At 41.3% G+C, this 12,514-nt stretch overlaps 1 protein-coding gene across 1 annotated transcript in view; it reads left to right on the top strand.

The window, feature by feature from the left end:
* tmem132e (transmembrane protein 132E) overlaps positions 1-8,550 on the top strand; it is a 113,576-nt gene extending 105,026 nt beyond the window's left edge. The window contains exons 9-10 of the mRNA XM_044042229.1: positions 56-225; positions 6,657-8,550. Coding sequence (XP_043898164.1) covers positions 56-225; positions 6,657-7,727 — 1,241 coding nt within the window. The 3' untranslated portion in view covers positions 7,728-8,550. The remainder of the gene's footprint in view (positions 1-55; positions 226-6,656) is intronic.
* Positions 8,551-12,514: the final 3,964 nt, after the last annotated feature.

Raw genomic sequence — 12,514 nt, 5'->3', positions numbered from 1 at the left:
CCATCCAGAGCTGGCCGTGTCTGACGCTGTCGCTGCAGCCGAGCCCCGGCAACAGCCACACTCGGAGAGTCGGCGTTCTCCGTCACGGACGAAAAGGTTTCCATCACAGAGCTGAGGGTTCACACCGTCGCAGGTCTGACGCTGTCGCTGCAGCCGAGCCCCGGCAACAGCCACACTATGGTTGCCAAGGCAACGGGCATCCAGACTCTCACCACTCCAAAACAGGTACAAAAACATTAAATTATATTTTATTATGTTTGTATGAAAATGAATGAGTCTCAAGAGTGAATGGTGGAACATTTTCTTGTTAAATGTAAGTAAATTAGAAGTTGTCATGACTTTTTCTTTTATATCAACACATGAATAAAACTGTATTTTTTTTAAATAATTCATTAAGTCAAATGTAAACAAAGGTCTTTCACAAAGCAGCAGTAAAAGTTTTATGGTAAATTATCGCTAAAAGGGCAAAAGCATTGGCATTTGTGTCGTACTAATCATTTGAACCGTTCAAAAATTGGCACGCAAATCAGAACTCGCCAAAAATGTTATAAAATAAGTAGAATACATGGTTCACATGGCTCAGTAGCGCCAACAAAGGTGAAACCAGAACACCGAAACTTAGTTGCACCAAGTTTTGTTGAATTTGATTACATAATTCTTGCCTGAGGACACTGTAACATGTGGACAATAGGAGCTGGAAATCAAACCACCAAACTAAAAGTTACTGTACCTCTGAACCACAGCTAAAGTCACACCAAATGTTTTTATTTTACTGGAAAATATGTTTTTTCTTCATAATTATTGTCCTTGTAAACGTTTTACTAACTTTACTGATACCTTCTGTAACGTTAAATAATTAGCTTTTTCTCTGCTGTTTGTACATAATAAAATACACTTATTTATACACAAATATAATGTGACCAATTACTTGCAGCAGGTTGTGGGTAGAGTTGGACTTTGGCATGTTGTGTTTGGGGTTAAGGTTTGACTCCAAGTCTCCAGGGAATAAATGTAGGTCAGTGAAATGTGATATTAAGTAACAGCAAAGGAAAAGTGTGTGTGTGTTTGTGTTTTCTGGTAAGAGCCACCTGAGGCATTTGCTCTCTGGCACAAATTCCCAGCAAACATTAGTGCATAGTAATCTGGGAAATGAACAACAGTGTTGTAAAAACATGCAAAATGGCACCAAAGACCTGACTACATATTTATTTTTGAGTGTGTGTGTGTGCTGGTTTTTAAAGTTACCAGCACTGCACTTGAGTTAAATATCAAGTGTTAGTGTTGCTTTCACATTAAAATCTCATGTATATGGATGAAGTTAAAGAAAATATCCTGGGTTTATTTCCACATTCCTAATTGAGGACGACGCTGCTCATGTTTGGGCTCAGCAGTGGGAAGTCAGGTTTGTTTTTAAATGAACGCTAAGAATTTAAAGATCATCCTTGTCTTTTATTAGGTTAAAATCAACACAGATTTATCCAAAAAGTAAACAGACTCAAAACATATGAATAAATCAATGTTGTACATGAAAAATTCATCAATAACTTACATTATATAAGCTCACAGACTACTACTGATTTAGTGGAATTAAGTGATTACACAGCCAACCTCAATTATTTTCTAAAATCGAGTCTGTGTTTGTTATTTGTACATTAATTTTGCATTATAAGTATGTTTTATTCATCATTAATGTCATACTGTTCCATATCAAAACATTTTTATTTTGAAATTCTGTGAAATGTCTTAGTTTTGGATAGTTTTTTGGTTTTTTTTAAAAACCCCATTGACATTGACAAAAACAGTGATTATACTTCACAGGATACTGCAGTTGTTTATTTTCTGGCGTGACTATATCACTACATTCACGCATTTGTGAATTCTGTGTTTGAAAGTCTTTGTTCGGACATACAATCATCACACAAACGCGTGTGTCCCACGAGCTAAAATTGCTGTTTTTTTCAATGGGCTTTGGTGCAGGAGAGTAACTTGTTTACATTTCTGTTTCTTGGCTGTTTAGCACAAAGCTAAAGCGGAAATCATATTCAAGCGAGTTTACACTGCCAATACTACCAGCAGACAGATTATTATTATTAGTTTACATTTTTGTTTACTAGCTATAATCTATTTTTCCAGATATCCCCAGTGTTTGCGTGTTTTCGCTGATTTTGCATAGGGAGCACACAGAATGTAAAAATATACATTCTCCCTGTTGTACCTTGTATAAAGTACATGGTACAACCTCACTTCAGAAGTCTTTTTTCTTTTTTAAATATGGGCATTTGGGGAGCTGTCATGTAGCATTTTAGTACAGTGCATGCAGCAGTTCTGCATTTCCCTGACTACATAAACTTCTTATGCCTTATTAATGCTTAGTGTTCTGTTTCCTTGTTTCTCGCTCTCCTGAGAGGGAAAAAACAAACTTTATTTGCAAATCCCAAATCCGGTGGCTCAGTCAACAAACAGGCACCACTTTCACTTCTCAGTAATAATAAAATTATATCTCCAAAGCTGCAGCCACAGTGGTGATAAAAAGGACAAAGGCAGCTGCAGAGAACGTGAAAGCAAACCAAACAGCGGCCAAGCCCAGCAGAATATTACCACTGATTTATTCAGCTTTAAATAGTTTTTACCCCCTCTTTTATAAAGTGATTGGTAAGAGTCCATTATGGAAGAAATTTAGAAATTTCCTCTTTGAATCCTTGCACCTGGGAGAAGATATTTAAAGTACTTGATACTTGAGTAAAAGTACAAGTATCTTAACTAGGAAATTACTTTGGAGTTGGAGTTGAAGTTGGAAGTCTTATATGTATATATAAGTATGTGACATTTACTGTATTTAAGTTGTCTTTCAGCTGGAAGGTTGTGGGTTCAATTCCTGGTTCTGCTTGTCTGTATGTGTCCTTGAGCAAAGACACTTAACCCCATGTTGCAGCGTGTGAATGGGTGAAAACTGTCGTTTAAAGCATAATACCAACTCTTCTTCTTGATTTTATTTGGTAGTAACGATGAGTCAAAGATAGTTAGAGGAAAGGTAGAAGTACACAAATTATTTATCAAATATAGTGGAGTACACAACTTATTTAGTGAAAGTAGAAGTACACAACTTATTTAGTAAAAGTAGAAGTGCACAACTTATTTAGTGAAAGTAGAAGTACACAACTTATTTAGTAAAAGTAGAAGTGCAATAAATCCTATTTAGTGAAAGCAGGAAGCACACAATTTATTTAGTGAAAGTAGAAGTACACAACTTATTTAGTAAAAGTAGAAGTAGACTTATTTCCAAATGTATTGGAGTAAAAGTAGAAGTTGCAAGAAATATAAATAACTAAGTACAGATACTTGAATTTTCTACTTTAGTACAGTAACAAGTATTTGTACTTTGTTGCATTACAACACTGCGGATGTGTGTGTGTGTTTGTGTGTTCACCCTCTCATTGGCTCACCGGTCACTCACAATGCAACGACATCCACATCAAGCATCGGCAGCAGAGTGAGAGAGAGAGAGAGAGAGAGTGAGAGAGAGAGAGAAAGAGTGAGAGAGAGAAGCGAGCATTAAATTCCAATTTTTCCTGCTTTCCGCTTCTTGGCTACCTTGAAATTTAATTATTGTAATGTATTGTCCTAAGTGCTCTCCATGGCCGGGCCATAAAAGGCAGTCAATTCCTCTGCCGGCAAAGCTCTCAGAGGAGCACTGCAGCTATTTCAAGCCATTTGATTCTGTTTCTCGGGGAAAAACTAAACATAAACGTCCTCTACTACTCCAGAAATGAATGAAACACATAAACTATGGATGGGCGGCGTCGGCAAAAAAAAAAAATCAAGGTCCATCTGCGTTTTTTCCTTCCTCTTTTTTTTTCCGTTTTGACAAAGTTGGAGCGTTTGAGGAGTGAGAGCTCCACCGTGTGAAGGTTCGTCGTAAACCATTTGTGTTTTGCCACCGTCACTCTCGTCAAAATGAGTGACTCCATAAGCCATAAATGAACCAGAATTCGATTATTTATCCTTCTCCAGCCGATGCTGACGAGTAACGACATTTCCCGGAGATTGTTTTCTGTATGTGTGTTTTATAATCCCAGCTGTTTGTGTTTAATTTACATCCACATAAGAAAACCCTCTCTCTGGTGCCATCAAAGCACAAATCAGTGAGGGAAATATGAAAATGTGTGAAACGTCCTCCAAATTGCGGAATAATTTATGGAAATTGGCAGGAATAATTTTGTGGATCTGTAGAATTAAAATTAGAATTAAAAAAACATTAAATGGTTTATATGATGGATTGTTTTGCTTTATTTTGACCAGATTTGTGATGTTTATGGAAATAGCCAGATAATATTAATTGTAGAATCTGAATGCTGAAGGTTTTCTAAAAAAAAAAATAATAATTATATTAATATTGATGTAAGAAAACTTAAATTACCTGAGGCGAGACAACACAGCTCCTGTGTCAGATTGACTTTAAAATGAAGCTGCCAGTTGTTTTGTCGGCCTCGAAACACCCACCATCCGCCCGTCTCTTTTATTTTTCCTTAATCAGCTTTTTCATTGCACAGTCATTCAATGTATTATTCAAATCATCCACATCAAAGGCTGTCCTCATTCTCGTGTCCTGAGATGATCGAGAGGAGAAGAGAAGCTGGTTGAATACTATCACAGCAGTTAGAATTGCACTTTCCAATTCCTTATGATCATCATAGTGGATCTAAGACCAAACCATGCTCACAGTGCCTCCAGCTGGACCACACTGTAGTCTCACCACATGGTCTGATGCACTTCCAGGCTGTATATTTGGAATGTGAACTGGTTTTAAAGGATTATGTTTGAACCTTGCCCCTACAGTTTATAAAAAAAAGTGAATTTTCTGCCATGGAATTACTGTGGGTGCACCTTCCTTTTATGGAAAGCTAACAGGTTTACACGTAGTTCTTTACTTTCCTGTCTACGATGTCGAGCCCGAAATTCTTCTTCTTCTCAAGAGGCTTATTATTTTTGTGTGTGGACACCCGGAGCTGTATGACACGTTGTGAAACCACACAAGATGACGGAGAGTAACTTGTGTGGTAACTAAGTTACTTTAGTTACTTCCGTCATAAAATGTACAAAATGATCGCAGCTTCTCCCCCTTAATTTTACAGTTTCGTATAAACAACTGCCTTTTGAATAACAGAAAAAAGAATAAACACCTGTCGAGCTGTGTTTAAATTCGACATTTTTTCCTGTCTAACAAACTGGCTAATTGTTGATGATGTTTTGTGAGCACACTGTGAGCAAATGGAACTGTACAATGCTGCTGTGATTACAGCCATGCCAGTTGTTACTGTGCAGCAGATCAGCGTCGTCAGATAAGCACCAGGCAGGAATTGGAGCGTTTTATCCGGATTTCTCCGCAGGAGGGAGGGAGTTTACACAGACACTGAAGAGTGATAGAAAATGGAAAAAATGAGAGGATCACACACACACACACACACACACACACACACAGAGCGAGAGCTCATCATTCGAAGCACACGTTGCCGCATGAGTCTTATCTGTCCGTGCTGCAGAGCCGTCGCCCTCAGGACAAGGCAGGCGCTCCTCGCCCTCTCCTTCTCTGTGCTTGAAAGTGGTTTTCTGGTGCTCACACACACACACACACACACACACACATCAGACGCAGGGTCATGCTCGTGTCTGCCAAGGCTTGTACCGAGCACACACGAGGAAGCGCACTGCGGATGTTCACAAACGCTCTGGAGATGTTGGCACTTGGTGCGCGTCCACAACTTCAAAGGATCATTGATGAAAGAATGGCACCTGATCCGTTGAAATATTCTTGGGAGAGATGTGAACAAAAGGCAGAGGCACATCTTATTATTACAGTCCAAAAACATGCAGATTTGGTAAATTGGACACTCTCAATTGGCCGTAGGTGTGAGAGTTAATTGTCGTTTGTCTGGCAATCTGTCCATGGCGTGAGCTGAGCGACCCTCATGTGGAGGATAAAGCAGTTGAAGATGGATGGACGGATATTAAAGCTGCAGGTTCACTACAACGATAGATGATTGTTGAGTTTTATCCTCAGGCTATATTATATACTAAGATTTTTGGGGATGTCTCTCTGTCCTGAGCTCGTAAAATCAGATGAGAACAGTTCTTCTACTTCCTTTCTTCATCTTCTTCCAGTAAGTTCTGGCAGGCTGCACACTGAGAGGTGCAATGCTGCCCTCCACAGTTCCCAAAATTCCCAATCACAGTTTGAAGTTCTTTGACAACAGATGCCGTTATCTCTGTGAGGTTGCGGCCGTATTGTGTTGTGGGTGTTTTTTCGTTTAGACTCTTCAATATAAGATCGAAGAGTAACAGGTCCACACGCTAAAGGCCTGTACATACTCCACAAGAACACATAACTTTGTTCTTGTTCTCGAGGTGGCAAGAATAAGGAGATTTCATACTTCACGAGAAACTCAAGTGCAGAACTTCTAAAAATACAACAAATCTACTGACAGAATCCTACAAATGAGAAAAAGCTGAAAATAATGAGCAAAATTTAACATTAACGACATTTAGAATGACCTCAGTACTAGATGTATCTGTGTGAGCGTGTTTTTATGTGACGCACTCACTCTGTTACGGGAAAAGTGCAATATAAATAACTCTGTTTACCTCTCTTTGTCCAACAGGAGGCCAGCTTCTCCATCTGGATGTTTTTCAGCGACAACACGGCCGCCACTCTGACTTACTTTGATCCCAAAGACTACAACCTCAACGCCTCCACGCTGGACGACAAGGTGGTGTCGGTGTCGCAGGAGCCTCAGCAACGCTGGCCCGTGGTGGTGGCAGAGGGCGAAGGATCCGGTGAGACGGTACGCGTGGAGATGACCATCTGCGAGGCCTGCCAGAAGACCAAGCGCAAAAGTGTCATTGCGTCCGCGGCGGTGTACGTCAAGGTCCGCTTTGGCCCGGAGGAGGACTCTGAGGAAGAGGTCACCACAGAGGGAGAAATTGAGCTGGCACCCGTTACCAGGCGTCCAATCATTGATCCCAACATCGACGGAAGAGTTTATGAGACGTCTAACGAGCAGCCTGCTAGTGTTCCCATCGATTACACCAATTTCCCCACAATTAGCAACGAGGAGCAGCCGACTGAGAGTGATGAAGAGGAGGAGGACAACTTTGTGCACTCGCCACGCAACATGACCGACCTGGAGATCGGGATGTACGCTCTGTTGGGCGTCTTCTGTTTGGCCATCTTGGTCTTTCTCATCAACTGCATCGTCTTTGTGCTGAAATACCGCCACAAGCGGATCCCGCCCGAGGGTCAGGCCAACATGGACCACTCCCACCACTGGGTGTTCCTGGGAAACGGCCAGCCCCTGAGGGCCCAGTGTGATCTGTCCCCGCAGCAGATAGAAAGCCCCAGTAACCCTCTGGAGGGCGTACAGACTTGTTGCCATGGGGACCACCACAGCAGTGGCAGCTCCCAGACGAGCGTTCAGAGCCAGGTGCACGGACGGGGCGACGGCAGCTCCGGAGGCTCGACGAAGGAGAATGGCGAGGACGCCAGTTCACCCACCTCCAAGCGCAAGAGAGTGAAGTTCACCACCTTTACCACGCTGCCCACAGAGGAGCTGCCCTACAACTCCATCCCCATCGCAGATGAGGAGGACATTCAGTGGGTTTGCCAGGATATGGGCTTTCAAGACCCAGAGGAACTGCACGATTACATGCGCAGAATAAAAGAAATAGCCTGAGATAAGAAGCTCTTCGGCTTTCTAAAGAAACCTTCCTTTCTATTTTTCTCTTTTTCACCTGCGTGAAAGATGAATTCTTTCACAAACTAGAAAGGCCAACTGTCGTTTTGGTTCAGGTTTGTTCCATTTAGTTTGCACAGTGCTGTGATCACATACACACTCACACTGCGGAGAGCGGAGGAAGCCAAAGACCTTGACCAGAGGATCTCACTCACGAGCGGAATCTGTAAATTATGGCCATTATAGGAAATTCACTGGGAAGCTGCGCCATGGCGACGCGTGAGAGCTGCTCCGGGATCTGATTTTAGAGAACGCCTGATATAGACATATGGAGTGTGGAGGAACGTATGGCTTTGGACGTATTTTTGGCTCACTAGGACTCTGCAGTACTGTACCGACGCCAAACTAAGAGGCCTTTGATGAACAAAAAAAAACTGTCAAAGACTCCAGTGAAATGTGTTTGTTTGAAATCATTTTTTTTTCTTTCTTTTTTGCCAAAGTAGGAAAAAAAAAAGAGTTTGTTTTGGGGTTTTTTTGGGGGGCAAAACTTCTTTCATTGTTGTTCTTGGTGCAGCACACTCATGATTTGTACTCATTCCTTGCATTCGTCCACATTTCACAGACAGTCAACAAACAGTGGCCCCCACCACCACCCTCCCTCCTGTTCCCGAACAAGTCTAACGCCTTATCAAAGCGGTCACAGTTCACTTGAGCGGACGACTTTTCCCTCACTGTTGCTAGAGTCAGTGTAGTAACCACGTGAAAACACGACCGCTGATCTCCAGCATGGGGCATCAATAGAAAAGAGCTTGTGTATCGCGGGTGGGGATCTCTAACAGTCTTTGCATGGCAGGGGATCTTGAGGCACAATCAGCAACTTTTTTTTCCTCCAAATTTGTAAATGTTTGTACTGTAGTTATATAACCATTCATACGACACTGCAGAAGTGAATATGTGATCATGCATCACACACGCATGCCATGTCAGGCCTACATGTGGACATTCCTCTCTAAAAAAGTGTACGTGTATATATATGTCGTATGGAGCGAGAGTCGTTCAACCGAGGAGGAGCGCGGGCAGCCGGCCGGCGTCTTGAACATTTTATAGTCTTGTCGTGAGTCGAAGGTTTGCCTCGGCGATGTCTCGGGGGGAACTGTGGCTTTTTAACAAACTGCCAACACATGTGATTGTTGGACGGGAGGGATTTGCTATGCATCAGAACTGTGACAAGAAAAAAAAAAAAGAGCGAATCCTTTAATGATTTATGATTTCCCTTCTTCAAATCCAGGCTTGGCCAAAACGGCTTTTGGGGAAAACAAAAAGTGTTTCCTGTGTGTCAGAAATCATTCTCATTGATAAACAAGATCCTGCAGGAAATGTCATCTCAACCATGAAGACGATTGATCGTTTTTTTTTTTGCCGCGTCATTTAAATCCCGGTCATCCCACGTTGTCGCGCCGTGTTGTCTTTGTCGTCCTTTGTTATGTTTTAATATACTCTGGTGAATTCTTACCTGGCGGTCTCTGAACTTCACGGGCAGGGCCAAGACGACGGAGTGGTTGCTGAGTAGATGCTGCTAAAAACAACAGTGGAAAGTGTTGGTTTTCTTGTGCGAGGGTGCTAATTGCAGTGTAGAACTTTTAAAGTCTGTGTAAAGTTTCAGAAAAATGTGCTAATTACCACTGAGCCAGAGTTGACGGATGAAATCAATTGCAAAGTGTATTAATTACTTGTTAAAGTAACCCTTTTTTGTTTCACAAGAGAGTTTTCAAACGAGCTCAAACAAACTCACAGCCTTGTTCAACAACTGGCCAACGTTGCTGCAGTGTTGAGTCGTTAAATACTGCAGGAAAGATATATTATAGGACCTCCACGTGTCCCTCAGACTTACTGCGTACACATTTTACACGAGTACGTCTTTGTACCTTGAACCTAAATCAGTCACGTGAGTGCAAAACCTGTGTGACTGCGCGTGGCACGTTGTTTTAAGGTGAGCGGGGCCCTGTGAGCGAAACACGTAGCACGCAAATTACAGAGAGAAATTTCATTTGAAATTTGGAATTACAATTATTAATAATAATAATAATAATAATAATAATAATAATAATAATAATAATAATAATAATTTCCCAGTTTGTTTATTTCCTAACATATATATAATTTTAGAATTTCCTTTACACTGACTTTAAATGTTTACTGACTACTGGGGGGGGGGGATAAATAGTTAGCATGATGAAAACGGAGTTTAATTTTAAGATTTTAACTGCTGTACTCACAACCTCAAAGACACAACCACAGAGTCATCTCATGATGGAATAAGCTATTTGTCCTGACGACCTCAGGGTGAATTTCTTGGTGTTTGTTAAGTTTCTCGTCATGAGCGAGAGTGTTGGAATCAGAATCATTAGAATCAGAATCTGAAGTTATGGAATTGAACCTGTGTCCTCAGCAGGTCCACAACCACATGGTTCTTCTGGTCCGGCAGGTTCAGTTCCACAACCAAAGTCAAAAAGAAACATTATTTCCTGCTTCTAAGGGCTTGCATTTTCAGGTCATGCTTACAGATGCCATCTGTGGTGATAATTTCACTAAATCATTTGAATTTTGTTGCCATGCCACCTGCTTTTCAGACTCAACAGCCTCAATCCAGAATTGTTCTTCTTGTGGCAATGCTGTTATTACACTAAATATTAGCTTCAGGGTTTCTATTTACAAAAAAAATAATAATAATAAAAGTTTCATTGGAAAACCACATAACAAATGTTAAATGTGAGCATAGTGTCTTTACATCCACATTGTAAATACTGGGGTAAATACGGACACGACATTCTTCACAGATGATCATTGAGAAGATTGTTTTCCATCTGTAAACCATACCTATTCTACATGTATATATTTATGCCCACGTTTGATATATTGATAAATCCTGGATTGGGACTTTTAAAAATGTTAGTTGTCAGGCTTTTGTAAGTGTGGTTGTGTGAGTTAAAGGCACAAAGTTAGCACTTTGTTTGTCCTGCGTGTCCCCGCTGCGCCAATTTTAGCCACTTAACCAAAGGCTCGACGATTGAAATGTATTCCCGTTTTAAGTCTACAATGTCCTAAGAATATGTTTCACACTTTATCTCAGCATGAGACAGTATTTTCTGACTGGAAACTGAAGTCTGTGTCATTTTCCAAACCGCTCACACCAAACCCCGTAGAGAAAATCAGTGATTTTAAATCACAGCACACAGGCATTGTTGATGCACTGCTGCCTCCATCACACAGTTTAAATGTTTCATTTTTTGACTCTACTATTTGACATTCTTCCTCCCACATTCACCTAAGTGACACAGACGTACCAAACAGTGCAGCAGCAGCAGAGCAGCAGCAGAGCAGCAGCTCCTGTTTCCCCTTGAGCTAAAAACGCTGGTTTTCTCCATGGACTTTGGTGCGGTTTATCTAACTTCACTTCCCAGTCAGAAAATGCAGTCTGACAAAGACATGAAGCACCAAACATGTTCTTGAGACATTGTAGACTCAAGCAGCGTTCGATTTTTGTCACGTGGGGCGTCCCTGCTGGTGGCCATGTTGTCATGCGGTGATTGTGCGTCAGTGCCTCACACAAGCACACTCCAAAAAACACTCAACATCCACTGTGAGATTTTTGTTTTACTGCATGCCCTCTTTATGTTCCACGTGTTTGTAATGAAGAGCAAGTTGCGAAAACGACATCCGATGTGTTTTTTGCCATCTGAGAACAAGAAGATATTTTTTGACAGTCCATGCCCGTCCGTCAGCCACAGCATCGACATGATCTGCCGTGAGAGCGAGGGAAGCAGCAGCCAGCAGGAAGTGGTGGTGTCTCAGGGTGAATGTAGGATTCTTAATGAAAGCTGGCTGTTGCTGTGTTTAGATAGCGTCACTGTTGTCAGCCCAGTTTTAATCAGATTAAGTGTATACTAGCAGCTTTTTGTTACATCCCCCCCACACACACACACACACACACTAATTTACTCATAGTCTGTAAATATTTCATTGATGCATCATTTTAATTTTAATTAGTTTTTTTTTTACATCTCATTCTCCCGTGATGTGTGTCTCTGTTTTTGTAAAAGCTGCTTCGGTGAACGGTGCATATGTTGCTCATTTTTTTTTGTATTTTCTTCAAGCTGCTAATAGAAACTTGGTCCTTTTTACAACATGTACTTAATTAAAGATCTTGTATTTTTTCCTGCCCTCTCCATGGAAAGCTGTGTGCACATGGTGTGCACAGCCGCGTTGACTGCGCCAAGTAACCCACACCACACTGACTATAATATGTTAATGTACAGAGCACCGTTAAAAAAATTCCTGTATTCTCTTGAAAACAAACCCTTGTATTTTCCTGTTATATGTAAAGTACTAAAGAAAATGCAATACACACACGATTTTGTCTTATTTTTTTACAAGTACTTTAACAATATCTCGGGAAAAACCATAAAAGAATCCTTTCAAATATGGCGAAAGGAGTCGACTCCTTGCTGCTAAGCACGCAGGTGTTGCCTTCATTTCTCAGGCCATGTTCCCCTGTAATGCCTTCACACCCGCTGCCAAGAATCGGCAGTGAGTTGATGCCTTTTGCGTTGCTCCAGGGAGACAATAATGCCCTAAATGTGTTCACTTTCTTGCAGACGAGACTCTGGAGAGTTGGGACTCTCCTCTTGGTTCTCTTATCTACTCGCTGACGGATGAAAACACAGAAGATGGCGTTTGTAAATGCTACATTTCCTGTGATTGGTGCAGATGGGGGTTTATTCCAGAGT

The sequence above is a fragment of the Solea senegalensis genome, linkage group LG13, assembly GCF_019176455.1.
Source record: "Solea senegalensis isolate Sse05_10M linkage group LG13, IFAPA_SoseM_1, whole genome shotgun sequence".
Taxonomy (NCBI): Eukaryota; Metazoa; Chordata; class Actinopteri; order Pleuronectiformes; family Soleidae; genus Solea; species Solea senegalensis.
Note: the sequence above shows the minus strand (reverse complement) of the source record. Positions and strands in the feature narration are given on the sequence as shown.